Source organism: Eucalyptus grandis, chromosome 6, assembly GCF_016545825.1.
Source record: "Eucalyptus grandis isolate ANBG69807.140 chromosome 6, ASM1654582v1, whole genome shotgun sequence".
Classification (NCBI taxonomy): domain Eukaryota; kingdom Viridiplantae; phylum Streptophyta; class Magnoliopsida; order Myrtales; family Myrtaceae; genus Eucalyptus; species Eucalyptus grandis.
The window spans coordinates 38,885,317-38,905,545 of record NC_052617.1 but is presented as its reverse complement, the minus strand read 5'-3'; the positions used below and the strand labels follow the sequence as shown (position 1 = coordinate 38,905,545).

The 20,229-nt window shown below is 40.2% G+C and overlaps 2 protein-coding genes across 3 annotated transcripts; both read right to left on the bottom strand.

Annotated features, from left to right (window-relative positions):
- Positions 1-244: 244 nt before the first annotated feature.
- On the bottom strand, positions 245-1,113 carry LOC120294461 (glycine-rich protein 1-like). The gene is made up of 2 exons (XM_039314550.1): positions 871-1,113; positions 245-685 (listed from the first exon to the last, which is right to left on the bottom strand). The coding sequence occupies exons 1-2, from the start codon at positions 1,111-1,113 to the stop codon at positions 245-247; spliced, it is 684 nt and encodes a 227-aa protein (XP_039170484.1).
- A 7,406-nt stretch (positions 1,114-8,519) lies between these two features.
- On the bottom strand, positions 8,520-10,380 carry LOC104447308 (secoisolariciresinol dehydrogenase). 2 transcript variants are annotated; one of them, XM_010061063.3, is made up of 3 exons: positions 10,278-10,380; positions 9,881-9,983; positions 8,520-9,651 (listed from the first exon to the last, which is right to left on the bottom strand). In XM_010061063.3, the coding sequence occupies exons 2-3, from the start codon at positions 9,916-9,918 to the stop codon at positions 8,856-8,858; spliced, it is 834 nt and encodes a 277-aa protein (XP_010059365.1). In that variant the 5' UTR covers positions 9,919-9,983; positions 10,278-10,380; the 3' UTR covers positions 8,520-8,855. The 2 variants fall into 2 exon arrangements, with proteins under 2 accessions (XP_010059365.1, XP_039171188.1); XM_039315254.1 differs by lacking the exon at positions 10,278-10,380 and having other exon boundaries at positions 9,881-10,160.
- Between the last annotated feature and the right edge of the window lie 9,849 nt (positions 10,381-20,229).

Sequence of the window (20,229 nt, the reverse complement as noted above, 5' to 3'; positions counted from 1 at the left end):
AAAAGGAGAAAAAGTGAAAAGAGAGGAAAGGGAAGAGAGGTTTCGTTTTTTTGAAAAGGAAAAGTCAGCAGAAGCTTTTTTGGGTTTTTCTACCGAAGTACAACAGCAACAGGGGGTGGCAGAGAAGAAACAGCATAAAAGCGATGTGAGGGAGACGTGAGAGAGAGAGAGAGAGAGAGAAAAAAAAAGCAAAACACAGCAACTGTTCATCTTCTCCTCTGCGACTGCCGCTTGTCCGAGCCATTCACCGAGCCGCACCAGCACCCCCTCCCGCTGGCCACCGCACCTCCACACTGCACCCCCCCGCGCCGTGCCTCGCTCTCTGCTTGCCCGTCGCTGCACTCGGCGCCTCAGCCCCGACGACCGCGCCTATGCAACTCGCAGCCCAGTCGATTCCGAGCCGGCCCGCGGTGCCCCCGCTGTTGCTGCGCCTTTGACCACCCGAGCTGGATCTGCAGCCCTCCACCTGATAACCCGTGACCCTCATCAGTGTCTCCATCTCCTCGTTGCAGCCACCGGTGCCCGACGACGACCAGCGCTCGACACCCACAGCAGCCCGCTGTTCGGTAGCTTGAGGCCACAAGCGACGCACGCGACACCTACTCACCGCAATACTACCACGTCTGTTGTTGCCTTTGTCGATCGCTGTGCCGCCTCGCCGATGCTTGCTGAAGCCACGCCGCTCCTGACCGCAGCAGCTCGAACCAGATCCACACCGCCTACGCCTGCCTCTGCAGCGCCCAGACCTCCCGCGCTGCTCTGCCCCGACGCCGCGTCACCTCTACTCGACCCGGTGCCCGACGCTCCCCCTTGCCGTCGCTGAGCACCATCAGAACCCTACTGGACGCCGAACTGACGCCTCCGACGCACCAGCCCACGAGCCCTCCTCGCCGACCCAGCCGCCGGACGCCTCGCCGCTCCACCCCCGACGCCCGCACCAGTAGCCTGCGCGTCAGCTGCGTTTCGCCGGACCCCCGCACCGCCTGCGTCCGCCGCTGCAACGCCCCAAGCTCCGCCACCTGCTGTCTCCCCTGTTTTCGCTGCAGGTCCGATTGCTACTCGAGCCTCGCCGGGAGTTCCGACGACTGCCTTACTCCAGCCACCACGACCCATCACTGAACCACCATCGTTGCTCCTATTTTCCAAGCCTTAGGTAGTATATTTTTATTTTTATTTTTTTATTTTTTACTTATTTCATGCCATGTTAGCTTATTTTTTAAGTTTAATTATTTGAATTGTAGTATTGTATGTCAATATTTGTAGACCTTGTAGACATTAGGAGTTTTATCCCAAATTAAGGTAATTATTAATTTGACCCATAAGACGTCGGGTCATTTTTTTAATTAATTTAATTTTTAGGAATTTTGATAGTATTTAAATCGTTAAATCATTATAGAGTTAAAATAATTGTTAATTTAATCCGTGAGACAACGGATTATTTTTCGGTTGTTTTAATTCTTATCTTCGTTCTTTTAAAATAATTACTTGTTTGGAAAGATTAAAAAAATCAAAAAAATCAAAAGTACATGAAAATCTAAATATTGCATTAGGGCATTTAGGTTTAGTAAATTATGACTATATTTTTAGGGTTAGTAAATTAGAATTCCATTTATAGGATTATAATTTTTAGATTATACTTTTAGATGGGTGATTTTTGTTAGGGCTAATTTTAAATAATGTTGGCATGTCTTGATTTTTATATAGCTTTTAAGATAAGATATAGTTTAAGTTAAATTGATTCCTAAAATAAATTAGAATATCATTCACTTTAGTTAGTCTAATTAGTTTTTTTTTTTTTTTTTACTAATTCTGAATTTCAATAAAAAGAATCCAAAAAAATTAGGTATATATTAATTAATTTGCATAATAGGTTTAATTAGAATTTGTTTATTAGTAAAATATTGTCATATCTAGAGCTTAGGTACTTAGGTTCATACACATTTCATATTAAAGCAACACACCTAGATATTTTTAGATTAAGTCAATTTTCATTTAGTAAAACAAAAAAGAGGAACAAAAAAATGTTATGCAGGCTATATGAGTTATAGTTTAATTTTTTTAATAATAAAAAGGAAAATGCTAAAAGATGATCATTACACCATTAAATTACTTTCTTTTCAATAAAAAAACATTATGTCATTAAAAAATTAAAAAAAAACTAAAGATCATTTCCTTGGTTAGTTAATAGGTTAATTCATAATTAATCTCATTTCATATCATCATTATTTAGCATAGGTTGCATATATGCATTAAAAAAATGAATGAATCATCATAAAAAAAAATCATAAAAGAGCATGCATGTAGAAATACCATGTCATTCATCTCATATCACGTAAACATGCATATTTGGGATTATATAATTAGATTGCATACATATAGTGATAAGTTTAAGTCACATGAATTGCATCTCATATGTCATCAAAGTAAAACTCATGCATATCAAATTTAAATTAAGATTGCATATAATTAACATTTTCAAAAGAAAAAGAAAAATTAGGTGTCATGTCATTTAGAAATCATGTTTAGGGCATGCATTTTTATTAGCATTTTTTTTATTTGAATGTTATTTTATTGATGTGCACCCGCATGACCACCATCTGCATGTTAGTAGGTTAAGTTAAAATTAATCAACATTGCCTGCAAAATATTTTTGAAATTAAAATAAAAAGTACCGAAAATGCGTTAAACTAATCTAGCGTAACCATGTCTCCGGATCTATTGAATTTCTGGTTCGCAAAAGTAAAGTATTCTCCCATACTTTACTCGGGTTTCTAATCAACCCTAATTGATTAGTAGTGGCTCCAAATTGAATATAATTGCATGTTTAAAAAGATTAATTTCTTAATATCAAGTCGCGATTGGTAGGACTTGGGAGAGTCCGTGCCAAGTCTTCGGATTTAGTAATCCATTAGCCCTCTTTAGGTAATTCACCCTTCGGAAGGTTGCGACAACTTGGCGACTCCGCTGGGGAAGTCCAGTTTAGGATCAAGATGTTTCAGTTGAAAGACCAAGATGTTCAAGAAATCTTGCAAGAAGATACCGATAAAGGAAAGGTTGACTTCCATATTTCTAAAGATGGAACACCGAAGTATCGGGGGTGATACTAGATATTGCGGATAGATTGCAAGTGTCAGATGTGCTAGTAAGTGGAAGTTTAGTAATGCAAGTTGGGAGGACTTTTATAATCACTCGAGAGTTCCGAGTGGGAATGGAAGTATATCACGATGAAACGTTGTGACAGGCTTACCAAGGTGTTAGATGAGTAATGATTCCATTTGAGGTTGTGGTCGACAGACTGGTAAAGTCAGCTCACTTTATTGCCTTAAGAAAGGACCTAGTTTTAGATAAGCATGCGGAGTGTATGTGCGTCAAATAACTCATCTACATTGAGTGCAAGTGACGAATTTATAACAGATCTAGACCCAAGTTCCCAGTTTCAGCAGAACAATCAGATGGTTTCTTCGGAAGTATGGCATAGCAGAGTGTGCAGAGCACCAGTGAGTTGAGATGAGGTTAGAGAAAGAAAGGTCATGGCCCAGAATCAGTTTAGTAGTTAACGATTGTAGTTGCCATGATCGGAATCAGATTCAAGACCACTAAGAGCTGCCATAAATGTTGTATCGTTGATCATTGAAAGCCCTTAGAGTTCCAAATTGGTGATTACATCTTTCTAATGGTGTCACTAATGAGGGATACCTTCACTTTGGCAAGGAGGGAAGATTGAAACCGAGGTATGTAGGTTCCTTGGAGATTCTAGAGAGAGGATTAGGATCTTAATGTATCGTCTTGGATTGCCGCCGAGGTTGGTGCAAGTGCATGACGTCTTTCACGTGTTGATGTTGAGGACGTATGAGCCTAACCCAACCCACGTGCTAAATCTTAAAGAATTAGACGTGGACAACAGAGTGTCGTATATGGAAAGTCTAATTTAGATTGTAGATCAAAAAGAGCAGATTTTGTGTACCAAGATGGTCCCCTTGGTCAAAGTGGTCCGACAATACCACGGGACTAAAGAAGCAACCGGGGAAAGTGAGACCCATTGAAATGATGATGCTCCCACCTTTTTGTTTAAGAACCGGTGAAGGTTTAAATTTCGAGGACGAAATTTTTATAAGAGGGGAAGGGTTGTGACATCTTAATTTTTAGGTTCTGATTTTGATTGGATAAGTTGGGCTTTTCATCGACGCGCCTATAGTGCTTTTCTCTAAAATGGTTACTCATGAGATAACTGGCCTATTCGGTGAAATCATTAAGGGATTTTAATGCGATAGATTTGAGAATTTGACCAGGAATCGACTTCTCGACCATGTTAGTCTACAAGGGTCATTACGGCACAATTAAAAATCGATTAGAAACTATGGATATGTCGATTTGACTGAGATGTGTGGTTAAACGTGTGTGATTCCACTAATTTGCAAAATTCTCGTTAATTGGTGCTAGACCGATTTTCTATCGTTTTAGGTATATTGTGCCATTATTTGAAACTTTGAGATTTTTACGACCACCGAGAGTCGTCAATGTGTCGAAGAGGTACGTGTGACTCGAAGAAAATTGACCATGGGTTAATTGCACCAAAAATTCCTAAAAGCTACCCGGTATGTTAGGTCATGCTAAAATTGCGCCTGATTGAAATTAATCACGAATTTGAACCCAATTTCAGAAATTGAAAGTTTTGTCATGTCACGAGTTATTTTAGGAATCTTTTGAGGAATTTTCGGCGAGTTCGAGATTTTTACGGAAAATCATTCGAACGATTCAAAAATGAACATAAATTTGGATCAACCAATTTGAAGAGATTTTTGGCCTTTGGCGTGAGCTACTTAGTGAAAGAAAATTTCATGGGCTTTTTCCTCAACAAATTGGACCTCAATTGAAGAAGTTTGTTCAAAAATCGGATTTCGAGAAAAAGGAAGTGAAATTCGGAATTGAAGAGAATGACCATTTTTGCTACCCAAGAATTGTTATTTTGGATTAATTATGGTGCAAGGAAGCAAGTGAGGACCGAGCATTTTTACATGAAAATTCATGGGACCAAGTTTGGATAAAAATATGAGGTTTTTTTTATTTAAAATTTTTCCCTTCCCTTCGGTCCCTTCCATTCTGCATGCCCCCCTCTTTTCTTTCCTTGTCTTTGCGCACCCTCCCTAGCCGACAGTCCCATGCAAGTCTTCTCTTTGAATTTTTGGCTTCCTTTGATCTAGTGGGCCCGATCTTATCCCCTCTTTCTCATACATCTCTCTCTCTCTCTCTCTCTCTCTCTCTCTCTAGGACACGGAGTATTCAGTTTCCTTTCACTTTCAATTTCCCTCTCTCTCGAGCTTTGCCCCACCATCCACACAGCAGCCACCGAAGAACCATCTGCGGCCCCGCTATTTGTTGTCTTCACTGGTCAAGTTTCCCCCAATAGACCTCTCGAAATCAACCCCCACCGTGGCCCATCGTCACTGCACAAAGCTGCTCCATCCCACTTTCGTTCTAGACCATCCAAAGCCTAACGACAGCTCCGTTCCAGCAAGTCTAGCAGCCACAACTTGGCTTGGTTCATGGCCATTCCAGTTGCAGTTCGCACCCGCACCAGCGGTCGCCGAGTCTAGCCTAAACCATACCCGAACAGCCACCATTGCAGCTTCTTCAGCCAAAGATTTGAAGCCAAAATCAGCAAGGATTTGTGACAATCAAAGCCCGTTTTCGAGCCCATCCTGGCCCCTCTTGGCGGTCCCGCTTTGGAGGTTGTCGTTCCTTGCCGCATCCTTGTCGTTTTGATCTAAGCGGATCATCAAACAAGTGAGTTTAACTTACTAATCCTTGCTTAGTAGGTTAATAACGCTTAAGGGTTGATTAGTTTAGACTAAGCATAGTTTAGGTGGATAGTTAGATTATATTAGCAATTTAATTAATTGTTATTGCATGTTAGGTGATTAGAGTAATGTAGTTAAGGCCTAGACAAGCTCTAGTATTTATCTAGAGTGATTTGGAAATTTTCTGGATCCGTCTTGGCTTTTAATTAGGCTTTACGGGTCTAAGTATGAATTATTGGCATTTATTAATTATTTTTCATAATTATTTAACTAATTAATTATTTTTCGGAAATTAGACCGGGATAGTCGGTGACCGGAATTTTATGCTGATTGTAGTGGTGTGATATGTTTAGTTAATTGATTGTTATTTTGTACGAATTGAGTGTGATTTGTAATTGTGGGTAATTATCTTGGAAATTAATAATTTTGGTCATTAATTGGAAAATCACTAGGCGTCGGTTTACAGTGCCAAAAATGAATTAGTGGACCGTTAAAATTGGTGGGATTTTCAGGTGGCAAAAAATTATATTTTTGGCTAAAACCAACCGTGTACCTACACACGATTATTTTTATTGAGAATGATAAAAATGGTTATTTGATTATTAGATGATCATAATCAATATTTGAGGCAGCTTCTCGCGAGCATATTTAGTATACTATATTGATGTTTGAGGCAGCTTCTGGCAAGCTATATTATCTATTGCAACAACTTCGGAGAGCATATATAGTATACTATATCATTATTGCGACAACTTCTAATGAGCTATACTATCTATTATAAGTTTAATGTGAGTAGTGCTAATTATGATCGGACTTTATAGATAGTACTGGTTAAGATGACCGGGGAATGGTCTTGATGACATGTAATCAATTGAATCGATTGATCGATGATTCGATTTGTCTTGATGTGTTGAAATGATTGGTTGAAAATGTCAATTATACTAACTTGCAGGAAGAAACATAGGCTAAGGTAAGTCCTCTAACTTGTGGTTGTGCTTTGGTAGCCCTTAGGGTTAAACTTGCTGAGATGTCGTCTCACTCCATTGTGGGATAACCTTTCTAGTTCTTGGATGGAGATTCCCCCCGAACTGCATGGTCGTCCCGTGAGGATTACAGAGCGAGTTTCCAGTTTTCCCAATCCGGAGGTTTTTGGGTTTACAACCTACTTGTAACCATGGTTTGGATCAAAGAGGTTCCACATCAGGAAATACCTAATCGATTCAAAGCATGGTTCCGTACCAATCCTTATGTTATCAGGCTAGGTCCCCTTAGGTCTTTCGATGTCCCCCTTATAGTGATTGATCCTGCTCGAGACGAGGATCCAACCAACCCTTCAGATGGTGCAGTGGAGGACCCGTCTTCTCGCCCGGCCCTGTGGACTCTACCGTATCAGCAAACGAGTCGGACTAGCTGATCGTAGGATAGCTTGTTTTGGAGCATCGACATTTTTGTAGACTTTGTAAATATCAACTAGTAATGTATATAAATTAGTCTGATATGTATACATGTGTGGTTTGGTTTCTGATTATTGGTGATCCTGTTTTTCTATCTCATCTTATTGTTGTCTGGGATTTATTTATTTGCTTTTGCATATACATTAAAAAGAATGGGTTGGCGATGTGTCCTTTGACGTCACTATTTGATCGATCACCGAGGGATGGGCATGCGCTTGGAGGATTGGGACGTGACACAACAAATCCCATTTTTCAAAAAAGAACGAAACACATTGAAGTAGATTGCTACTACACTTAAGATAAGATCTAAGAAGGAGTAATAAAGACAAATGGAATTGGAACCATAGACCAGCTTGCTGATATTTTTACCAAACCATTATATCAACATGCATATCTACTAAGTAAGATGGGTGTCTTGGATGTATATCAGCCATCAGCTTGTGGGGGAGTGTTGGAGATATGCAAGGATCGGATTGAAGATTATGATTGATCAATCCAAGATTACAGGAGATTATAATTGATTAATTATGTCAATCTGTGATTGAATTTGATTTGATGTATCTTCTCTTTCTTTTCCTTACTTAGACTTTCATTGTGTTATAAATAGGAGCTTATGCAATGTAAATATAGACAGCCAAATACATAGAAATTACAAGTGTCCTTTCATTCTTGGCCTAATCTTATAACTCTGACAGATTACTTTCATCTCTTCAACATCAAAGTCGCTCTTCTTTAGGGTGCCAATAGAAACCATAGTTGCATGGTTTTGGTTCGTGATCCTAATGTCTATGACCCATGTCAATAATCCGTAACTCTCCGTACATGAGCCAGCAATTCTCAAGAGCACAAATTTTGCCGAGTTTCACCACACCATCCAAAGCTGGGATATGATGGAAAACAGACAAGAACGAGCACAAACAACAGCCTGAGGTAAATGCATCGGTCTCGAAGCGATCGATTTTCAGGCCAGAAGAACCTCTGAAGAAGGAACTGCAAAAATGCTGTAGAATTCCTGTCAAAGGATCTAATGCAGAATAGGACCATATAATCAGTAACGCACAAATGGTTCGCATGATTACGTTCCATCGGCTTAAAAGAAACCGATTGTTGTCCGTTGGCATTACGTAAACCGACATGTTTTTGCCCCTCTTTTCATGTATACCAAATCCTGTTGAGCCAATCTGCTATTTGCCTTCTTCTACCTAAGTAAATAGTATCGATGTGCGGTGCTAGAAATGTATTTTGAGTCACTTGCTACAGAATACGGTGATAAAAAGCCGTCGTATTTGCTTAGTTTTTCGAAACGCGAGTCCCAGAATCAACACTCACCCAACTTTGATAATTATACTAATATTTAGCATGCATCCCTCTTTTAGTTGGCCTTCACGATTACTATAGTAATCGGCATTATCAGATGGGGTACAATTGTGCTAGACACGAAAGATGTCTAACATCGGGAATAATGAAAATTGAACGCTTCCTCCTTTTTCAGCCAATCAATGCAGCCGTGGGCCCTTCAGATCTCCGGCCCGACCCGAGAAAATGAGGCCATAATCGAACCGGGTCGAATGGGGGCAATCACGAGAGACCCGACCCGGCCCAATCAGGCCTCCTCGGGGGGATAATGGAACAAGCGGAACGAAGAGTTGACGACGCTGAAGCCGCCATCGATGAACAGGTTGTGGCCGCTGACATACCTCGCCTCGTCGCCCGCCAGGAACAGGGCGGCGTTCGCCACGTCCTCCACCTTCAACGTCACCCCCTTCAGGTTCGTAACCGCGTCTATCGCTGCCTCCAGCTCCGCGGGGCCCATGCCGAAGAACTTGGTCGCCAGCGGCGTCGCGCAGGCGTTGGGCGACAGGCAGTTCACCCGGATCCCGAACTGCCCCAGCTCCACGGCAGCGTTCCTCGTCAGCCCCAGCACCGCGTGCTTCGCACACGTGTAGGCATGTGAGGTTATGCCGGCGAGGCCAGAGCTGATGCTGGCGGTGTTGATGATGCACCCGCGCCGCACCGGGATCATGGCCTGCGCTGCGTGCTTCATCCCGAGGAAGACGCCGGTTACGTTCACGGCAAGGACGCGCTCGAAGTCCGCTTTGTCGTTGTCGACGATGCGGCTCTTGTTCGGGCCGGTGATCCCGGCGTTGTTGAACATGATGTCGAGCTTGCCGTAGGTGGAGACAGCCTCAGCAACAGCGGCCTTGACTTGGGACTCGTCAGTGACGTCGCAGTGGACGAAGGAGGCGTTGTCCCGGCTGAGGGAGTCGCGGATGGAGTGGCCGAGCGAGTCATTGACGTCAGCGATGACCACCTTGGCGCCGTGGTGGGCAAAGACCCTGGCTGTGATCTCGCCGATCCCGCTGGCTCCTCCGGTGATTAGCGCGACCTTGCCCTCTAGCCTGTGGAATTTCAGAAGATAAATTGAAATCGATACTTGTTTAATACCTCAAATCCATGAAGAGATGCATTTTAAACATGAATAGCGGAGCTTGAGTGTGGTAAATTAGTGAAGCAGGAGGATGATTTATTCAACTACCAGAACGAAGAAAACCCACAAAAAAAAAAAAAAAAAAAAAGAACCAGAAAAGGAGATTAAAAAGAGGAAAAAAAAATGGAGGAATCGCTCACCTTTTAGCGGCTGCGGAGATGAATGAAGAGCCCGCCATTGTTGCACAGAAAGTGTAGAAGAAGACTCGCTGCTGCTGATGTTGTTATTGCTGCATATGGTAATCTGATGATGAAGAGAGATGGAATGGACTTTATTATATAGGACAATTACGCACTCGATTCACCATTAAAAAAAGGCTCCACATTTGTGCCGTGATTAAGATAAAATACACGTTTTCATCAAGCGGAGTAGTCGAAAACCTATTCTAGCCACGACGAGTCAGTGAATTAGTCCAAGAAATGAGAGAAGATTCTGTTAAGGTACCACGTTTATGTCGTGTGGTCGCATGTTGGCTTTACTCAATTTGATTTATGAAAAAAAAGAAAGCCTATGTCGTGACCAAGAGCCAATACTCACTGCGAAGTCGTAGGCTTGCCCAATCAAAGAAGAGAAGGCATCTTCTTCTTCCCCGACTGGAGTACATCCCTCCATCTCTACCTCATCAACGGGCTCCAATATTTCTATGCATTGATGCGACTTCAGGGCGACCATGACTTGATCGAAATACGAGTAAAGTAAGCACGCCCACCTACTTCACTTCGCTTGTGCTTATCCTCAAATGTCAAAAAAGCAGATCTCTCCGCTATCGGTATCCTGTAAAGCGAAGAATACTCGATTTCTAATTATTTTGGTTTTTGCTTTTGACACATGTAATTGAAAGCTTTCGAGTCATTAAATATGTCTAGCGAGTACCCTCTTTGGCTTATCACGCTCCTTAAACGCTATCAAGTAATAGTGACTCTCGAGAAATTAGTGTTCTAGTGCTGCTCATCGTTGACAATTTGTAATGTTGGTCAACTTTAAGATTATCAAAACATAAGCCCAATCACAGTCTATTGAGATTGCCTAACAATGACACGTGACCAACGCTAAACAATCGACCTGATATCTTATGAAAATTTCGACGACGAGCAATAATGAATTTGGGATTCGTTAGGATGGTTTTATAAGATTTTGGATTTTTATGAAAAATAATTCTTGATAAAATATTTAAATAATAAAAATTTATTTATCTAAAAGTCTAAATTTTTAGAATAGTTAATAGTGATCCCACAAAATTTAACATGATATTGAAACTGAAGGTTTTGAGTTTCGAATCATTTTAGACCCCATTTCTCTTTCCAATTAAATTTCTACACTTAGTACTAGGCAAAATAACCCAAGATAAACATATGGTGCTGATGGGGTAGTCATACCAACAAACACAAGTAAGAGAAAAAAAAAGAAAAAAACTCATACAGAAGATAACCACTTAAGCTGATCTATAGCATTTAATAACGACCAACACACCTTATTCCATTGCTTTCTTCTACCTTAGTACGTGACATAACTGTGTATGCAACCGAGTACTAAAGCGCAATGCTAGAAATGTACTTACTATAAGCCCTCGCTAAGTAATATGGTAACAAAACATCATCGTGTTTGTTTAGTTCTTTGGAACCTGAGTCCTAGAAGTGACAGTCGCTAATTTTGTTTAGTTCAAATATCACGAATGATTCTTTTGGTAAAAGCAATTGGGCATGTGACATCCTGATTTTTAATATTGATTTTGATTGAATAAGTAGAGCTTTTCATCAACGTGACTATAGTGTTTTTCTCTGAGATAGCCACTCATGAGATAACTGACTTATTTGGTGAAGCCGTTAAGGGATTTTAAATGCAATAAACTTGAGAATTCGACTAGAAACCGATTGCTCAAACGTGCTAATCTGCAAGGGTCATTACAGCACAATTAAAAATCGATTAGAGACCGAAGATAGGTCAATTTGATTGAGATGACGATTAAAGTGTGGGTGATTCCACCTGATTGTAAAATTCTTGTCAATCAGCATTAAACCAATTCTTTGTAATTTTGGGTATCCTATGTCCGTATTTGAAATCTCGAGATTTCCACGACCACTGAGAGTCGCCAATATGTCGAATGGCTTCATTGTGGTTCGAAGAAAATTGACCACGGGTCAATTGCATAAATTTTTTTTAAAAGCTACTTGGTAGATAAGGTCACATTTGTTGGAGAAAACTTCCTTATTTATTTTGAAGCTAACAAAACGTTTCCATCAGTTTAGTCTGAAGACTTGCAGATTCTTTCGTCGCAGTATTTCGTCAAAGTCTGAAGACTGCTAGACTCAAGATTTAAAGTCTGCCCTCATTGATAGTTTCTAGACTGACGAAGAAGACTTATCCAAAAGTAAGTATTTCTTTAAGGATTTGATTCGAGCGGCTAAAGAAGTTCTCACGGATGGAGATAACATCTCAAGATCTATTATTTGTTTTGAAATTAATTCAAGTAATTTGGATCCGTTGATTGGGAAAGTATACTTGAAAGGTTCTACTTATGGAAACCTAGATCCTGATTATATGGGCGAGCAGGATTGGTAAGCTATCATCACATTCTTTAAGTAACTCGAGATCTCCCTAATTGATTATGTCCAATGGATAGATTGGAAGAACTCCTTTGGAAGGTGCCAACGGTTATGAAGGCATTGGGAGTATATAAGGAAGACGCTCTAGCTACTCGAGTGTGTGCACGATAAATAAATTCCAAAATCTGAAATTTATTATTCTTTGCTGATTCAATTATTGAGCGAAAATTTGTGCTCAAAAGAGAGTTTAGACATTTGTGAGACCTTAAGAAAGTGTAGCAAAGTCTCTACACTATGGAATCAAGGTTGTAACGACTCTTTTAATTCATAATGAAATCTAGCCGGTGGGCTGTCAGTGCGGAAGAGTGGACGTAGGCTTGGATTAATTCAAACTACTATAAACCTTGTGTTCTTATTCTCTTCCCTAACTCTTTTACATTATTCGTAAATCTATTTAATTGTTAAAGTCTAATTTTCTCTGCAAAGTCTATTGTTAACCAGACTCGGGTTAAGAATAAAAGTTACCATATATTTTGCAAAATCTATTTTCGCACCTATTCACCCCCCTTTAGGTGCTCGTACTAGCTCTTTCAACACTAAAAATACGTTTAATTGAAAATAACCGTGAATTTGAATTCGATTTCAGAATTTGGAAGTCTTGTCTTGTCATGAGTCATTCTAGGAACGTTGGCTCACCTTTTGAAAAATTTCCGAAGAGTTCGGGATTTTTATGGGAAATTGTTACGAACGATTAGGAAAACGAACGGAAATACGGATTGGCCAATTGGAAGATACTTTTGGCATCTAGTGTAAGTGAATTGGCGAATGGAAGTCGTTTGGGTTTTTTCTGCATTCAAATTAGACCTCAATCGATTTGTTTGTTCAGAAAATCGAATGCCGAGAAAAATGAAATAAAAGTCGGTTTTGAAGAAAATTTGTGGGATTAAAAGACCATCTTATTTTTTTCAACTGGACTTCAAATTGAACAAGTGGATATGTAATTTGACCTAACTTGACCAATTGAAATTTATTGTGTTGAAGTGAGCAAAATTAACTTGGTTTAGTTTTATTTCTTCTCCTTTTTCTTGAACTGACGCCCCCACTCACGTACCCTCATCTTGGCCCATGTATCCCTCCTACAACTTTCTATTTCATTTCCCTTTTGACTTGGACTCATCACCCACATGCGTGCATGACACACTCTCTCTCTATCTATCACCCTTTTCACATGTTTCCCTTGACCCCACCACTTACCGACACCCTCCACCTTATCCCTTCCATCTTGCTTTTATCTTCACGTATAGCTGCCCCCAACTCATTCATTTTATTTTATGCTTTTTCCTTCATTTGGTGGAAGACCTTATGTGACAGTCTGAATTTCCACTTCTGTTTTCAATGGAATAAATCGGATTTTTCATCGACATGTTTATAGTGATATTCTCTAACTGATCACTCATGAGATAATTAGACTAGTTGGGGAAGTCAGTAAGAGATTTTAATGCAACAGGCTTGAGAATTCGACTAGGAATTGACTATTCTACCTTATTAGTCGGCAAAGGTTATTGTGGCAAAGTCGAAAAACTATCAGAGACCGGAAATAGGTCAATTCAATTGAGATATATAATTAGGCATGGGTGATTCCACTTAATTATAAAATTCTCATCGATCGACACTAAACCGATTTTTCTGTCGTTTTGGTACCCTATGTCCGTAATTGAAATCTCGAGATTTTTCACGACAACTGAGAGTTGCCAATGAGTCGAAGATGTACATAGTAGCTCAAAAATAATCGACCATGAGTCCATTGCACCGAAAATTCTCAAAAACTACCTGATGGTTTACGTCGCGCTGAAATCACGTTTGACTGAATTTAACCGTGAAATTCATTCTGATTGCAAAAATTGAGAATTTTCATGTGTCACAATTAATCCTAGGGATATTGTTGCATCTTTTCAAAATTTATTGATGACGGGAATAGTTAGTGAAAAATGCAAATGCGGCAAATTAAAGGAATAAGAGAAATGCCGTATTTTAAATAGGTTGTTAGTCCTCAATGTGGAACTAATGAAGTTAAGACTTATAAGAGTAAATTGATGGCTCATCTTGGTTAGTAAGGTTATTAAATGGCCAAGCAAAAGAAAGGAAAAATGAATGGTAGAAACAATGGAATTCGAATACCTTCATGTAAGAGGGAAATTCACTTGCATTTGAGTTTCTTTTGAAGGGGATAAGTGTATTTAAGTGGGGTGGGCCTCTCGACAATGAAAGGAGAGAGTTTTCCATGGAAGAAGTACTAAAGCTCTTGTAAAAAAACAAAAAGGCTGTGGAAATTTGAGAGGAGGGACCCTTATGGTCCTTTCCTCCCTTGCACTTCCCCCTCTGTGCAATCCCCTTCCCCTTCTTGGCACAATGTGACCCTTCTTGGCATCATGTGACCACTCTCTTCTCTCTCCCCTTTTCTCTTTCTTTCCCTTTCATTTCTTTTCTCTTAGCCGAAAAGCTTATCTTTTCTTTTCCCTATCTCTTCTTCTTCTACACGTATTTCTTCTCCCTTGCTGCCGTGCACTTGTCTCCCTCTTTCCCTTTCTTTTTCCCTTTCCTTTTTCAACCGTATAAGTTGTTGTTTTCTTCTTCTTTAAACATACAATCCACGTTCCTGCTCCCTCTTGGACAATAAACCAGCGGCTAAGAAAATGGAGGAAGGCGAGGTCTTGACGTTACAAAATTCCTGGACCCACATAAGCTTTGACCTAACTACCATCATGTTTTTTTTATCTCTTGATCTTAGGGTTCAAGTGATGATAAAACCCCCTCACCAGCAGGAGAACAGCTAAATCGACCAAACACTGCGTTTGTTTCTCTCTACCGAAAATTTTGTAATTCCATGTGTTGTTGTTACAGTCGCACCGGAGCACACCTCTCTACTGTTACGGCTCAACCCTATCACCGAGAGACCCAAGGCTTATCTCTGTGTTGTTGTCTAGCTATCAGCAAGAGCTGCCTTTACTTTTAAATAGGTGAGTTATTCTCCTAAAACTAGAATAGGAGTTGTGTACCTCTGTTTAGGAGTTGAAATTAGTTGAGAAATGTTTAAATGAGATTAAATATAGTTAATATTAGTTTCGTAAGGTTAGATTAGCCATGGGGAGGCTTAGTTTTAGTAAATTAGCAAGATAAGAATCATAGAGGACAGTTGTGCCAAAAACATGGGATGTTCTTTAAAACCGTTTTCTGGTCGTGTACGACTTATTATTTTTGTAGACTAACATGTGTTGCGATTTTGAAGTGAATTTCTTCTGAAGAAATGTTTTACACATTTTCAAGTATAACATATATTTTTCTCAGGATTTTTTGGGATTTAAAGGAAAATGATTTTGGCTTCGTTGTCTTTAAACAGAAACTCGAACTGTACTGGAATTTGCGATTTGTAAGGATTCTATGGGTTGTTACTAACCCTTCGGGTTCGATTTTAAAAATGGGTTCTTCACGAAAGTTGTTTGTTACATCTTTTATTTGAACATACTCGAATTTCAGATCAAGCGGACCTGTTTCGGACCCCGAACCAAGTTGATTTCAGAAAACAAAACCGCCAGAAACGGAACCGATTTTAGTGATGGATTGAGTGAATTATTGGGCCGAATCCAGAGAGATCTGGGTCTCGGTGTCTTCAGGAATTTTTTTTTTTTTTTTACATGTCCTTTAGCACGTGTTCAAGTTTGAGAATTTTTCAAACTCATATGAGTTGGTTTCTGGTCTTGAATCCAAAAGTGCGCAACTGGGCAGTTTCTGCCAATTCTAGTTAGTAGAAGTTTATGACTGTTTTGAAATATTTATTACTGGAAAATTATTCAATTGATGTTGTGAATGAAATGTGCAATTGAGTTTTGAACTGTGACATTAAGTGAATACATACACGACATGAGAATCCGTTACGAGTCTTTGGGGCCGGACGATGCACTGTCAAGAATGCCCCAAGTCAACGGATGCCGATTGCAGTGGATGCTGGACTAATGCTTCTAATTGGAATGCTGTCTAGAGGTAGATGTTGCTGCACTCGACGGTGTGAGGCGATGTCTGGTTATGCTGGAAGACTGTTATCTGTTGCATTGACTGTGGCCTGTATGATTACATTGATATTTATATCATTGCATATACTCACATTAAAGTATTCATATGATGTGTGAACTCGATACTATTAGATATGATTTGATTGACACTAATATGCAGGAACATGCTTGTATTAAAAGAATTATGAGAAGCGTGACTAGGTTCCTTCTCTTACTCGGGATTTAAGGGATTAACTCGCTGAGATGTGATCTCACCCCGTTATGGCCTAAAATTTTTCAGGTCCTTAGATGGAGAATTTTCAGGAGATGTACAGGGGGTCGAAGGAGGTGAAAGTTAAGTTTTGGTTTAGTTTCTATCAGGAGTTGATGGATCTTCCATCTAGTTTGGACATGGGTGACAGCTACGCTTTTGTTTTCGAGAAGTTTGACGGGATCGCCTGGGACCTTGTTCCCATGGACGAGGAGCTTGGAGCATAAATAACCTAGAAGCTCTTCTTTTTGAAACAGATCATTGTCATGTTAGACTTTAATGTGTGTAAACACTCTTATAAAAATATGTGTGTCTAATGTAAATATAATTTTATGTTTACTATCACATCTTTATATTGTTTGGAGGTTATTATTACGTTTTTGCTTGTGAAATAAAATAAACGGGTTAGCAACCATTCCTGGGAGATTGCAAACTTTAATCGATCATTACGGGATGTGCATGCACTCGAGGTTTGGGTTGTGACACCTCAGCACCCCACGATCTCTCTCTCCTTCGTCAATTTCTCTCGTAGTTCCATTTTCCTTTGTTTCAGTCCTGTTGAAGAACCCTACAACAACTCACAAAAGCCACCACTTGTCTGCACCTCAGTCTTCTCCAGTAAACCAGCAAAGATCCCTTCCCCTTCGTTGACCCAGCAGATCCCTTTGTGCGCCACCTGCCTCCCCTAGCTGGCCACAACTAAAGTTGCTGCCTGTTTGTCCATCTTCACCGAGATTTCTTCAAACTGCAGCCGTGGTCTCCTTGCGCCACCGAAGCTGCTGCCGTCCAAGCTTCAGTCCACCAAAGCATGAGCTGCCAGCGTCCACGATCTCCTCACTTCTAGCCCAGCATCATTGAAGCAGTAATCCATCTTCAGCAATTTCGTGGCCCAATCCCACTGTGTGCTGAAGTCCAGCAGCTTTTTCTTTGCTTAAGCCTAAAAGCCTGCACGTCCGGCCCAAGCTCAGCGGCCCATCTCCTTTGAGTCGCAATGGGCCAGCAATTTGAAGCCCGAGAGAGATTAGCCCAATCTTGAGGCCTACAAAACAGCCCAAGCCCAAGTCTAAGCCTAGAGATTTATGTGGGCTTGCAAGGCTTGCAAGCTCAGCCCAAGTGTCCGTCGACGCCGTCGAAAATTCGGGTGTCGGCCGTCATCGCGTCGCCGTCACGATGATCCGATCTTCACTTTGCACCAGTGAGTTTTGCTCACTAATCCCTTATTATTATGTTAATGATGCTTAGGGGTTGATTAGATTTAATAACTACAATTAAGTGGATAGATTAGAATATATTAATTAGATTAGTGACTTAATGATGCATGTTAGACGGTTAAACTTAGTCATTAGCAAGTAGAGAGCTTCTAGTATTTATTGAACAAACCTTGGGATTTTTTCGGGTTCGTCTCGACTTTCAATTAGGCATTACGGGCCTAAAATGGATTTTTAGTATTTAGTTATTAATTTTCGAAATTATTGAATTAATTATTTATTTTCCGGAAATTAGGTAGGATAACCGACGATTGGAATTTTATGCTGATTGTCGTGATGCAGTTCGTTTATTTAATTGAGCTTTATTTTGTGCTGAAATGAATTATTTGTGATTTTAGGATTTATTCCTAAATTAAATAATTGTGGTTATTAATTGAAAAATAACCGGGCATCAGTTGAAAATGCCAAAAATGTTTTGGTGGACTACAGAAAATATTGGGAGTTATGGAAAGGAAAATATTATATTTTGGCTAAGGCCAACCGTGTGCCCATGCACGATATTTTATCAGGTATGATAAAGTGAGAAGAAATTCTGTATGATGTGGTTCGACGATTAATACATTGCTTTGGCAAATAGGTCGCCTTAGAGAATGCACATGAATTGTTAAGTATATACATCACTTGAAAAAGCACATGGCTCGGTTGTTAGTACATTACCTTGGCAAAAAATTGTCTTAGAGAATGCATGTGGCTTGGTGATTTGGTATATCGCTTTAGAGAATACACGTGGCTCGGTAATTAGTACTTCACATTGGCGTATAAGTCGCCTTAGAGAATGCACAGGATTCGGTGATTATTACCTCGCTTTGGTGATATGACACCTTAGAGAATGCACGTGGTTTGGTGATTAAGTACATCGCCTTGGCATATATGACGCCTTAGAGAATGCACGTAGCTTGGCGACTAGGTATACTATCTTATAAATTGTATAGTATGGAGGGAAATGACCGGTGAATGGTCCGATTGACATGTAATCGACTAGGTCGATTGATCGATGTATCAATCTGTAATATTATGATTGGGTGCCTATTTGAACTATGCTAATATGCAGGTGGAATATGAGGTCAAGGTAAGTCCTCTCACCCGCATGTGCTTAGGCAACCATAGTGTATTGGTTTCCTAATCAAGTCTTAGGGGGTAGAACTTGCTGAGACGTAGTCTCATCCCGGTTGTGGGACAACATTTCAGGACCCTGAGGAGAAAGAACTCGAAGAGAAGGACCTTGATGAGGAACCGGAGGAGGATCCGAGGATGATCCGGAGTATGACCTGGATGATGACTGAGACCTCACCCCGTTTTGCAAACCCTGAGTGTGAACTGTTATGAGATAGATCAAACTCTTGTTTAACAGTATTGTAATATATACTATGAGGTTTGCTTTGTATAAAAATGTAGTTGTGGTTTTTTAGCTATGAAAAATATGGCCCTACTTTTCTATCTCATTATTTTATTGTCTGGGGATTTTTATCTGCTTCCGCATGTGTATTAAAATGAAATGGGTCGACGATGTGTCCTGGGACGTCACTATTAATCGACCAAGGTGAGAGATGGGTGCGTGCCCGAGGATCGGGGCATGACGGGGCATGTATCAGAAGAAAGTAATGTGGGTAAAGCACTATATTCATGCTTATGTTGTCTGGTCGCATGTTGGATTGTCAAGGCATCTCCCTCTTCCTTAATTGAAATGGATCCCTCCTCCATCTCTTTAATCAGCTCCATTATTTCTATGCATCGGACCAACTTATTTGGGGTGATTATATTTTAATAGAATGGACTCACTGCCAATGTTCGCTTATGCTCTTCTTTATTTGTCAAAGAAAGGGTGCTCCCCTAACATTTGTTAAGGGAAAAATTATCAAAAAAGTCATAGTAATCGTTAATTGATATCCTTTGTAATCGTTCTCGCTGAAGAGTTTGATTGCAATGACTATTTCGCTAGTTATGTCTTTGCAATCAATGTGATCTCAGCCGAACCTTGTGAGTCAATGTCAACGCCTCTTCAATCGACTGACATGCTATCAATCAATAGATGGAATCTATTCCCTTCTTATCGACTTAATTCTTTGGGCTTCTCATAATTGATGCTGGAGTCTGATAGTCGAGTTTTTTCACAATCAATATTAGATCACATGTGATGGTTAACATGACCTTTAGTTAGTCTTGTCCTTTGTTGAGTCGAGTACTATGCGTTATCATTACGGCTTGACTTTAGAGATAGTCTTCAGCTCAATAATTTTAGCATGTTTTTATTAACATTGACCCAAGGTAATATCATATTCAAAACCCCAATCGGTATATAGTCAGATTAATTTTAGCTTTTTGACATCAAAGTTGTTGCCAAGCACTACTGGTTCACATGAT

Bases quoted from the DNA above. Each gene is read 5' to 3' on its own strand.
- LOC120294461 (XM_039314550.1), bottom strand. From the start codon at position 1,113: ATGGGTCGTGGTGGCTGGAGTAAGGCAGTCGTCGGAACTCCCGGCGAG. The intron at 686-870 runs GTGCGTCGGAGG...TGCTGCGGTCAG, and splicing joins CGAGGAGGGCTCGTGGGCTG to GAGCGGCGTGGCTTCAGCAA.
- LOC104447308 (XM_010061063.3), bottom strand. From the start codon at position 9,918: ATGGCGGGCTCTTCATTCATCTCCGCAGCCGCTAAAAG. The intron at 9,652-9,880 runs GTGAGCGATTCC...GAAATTCCACAG, and splicing joins ATCTCCGCAGCCGCTAAAAG to GCTAGAGGGCAAGGTCGCGC.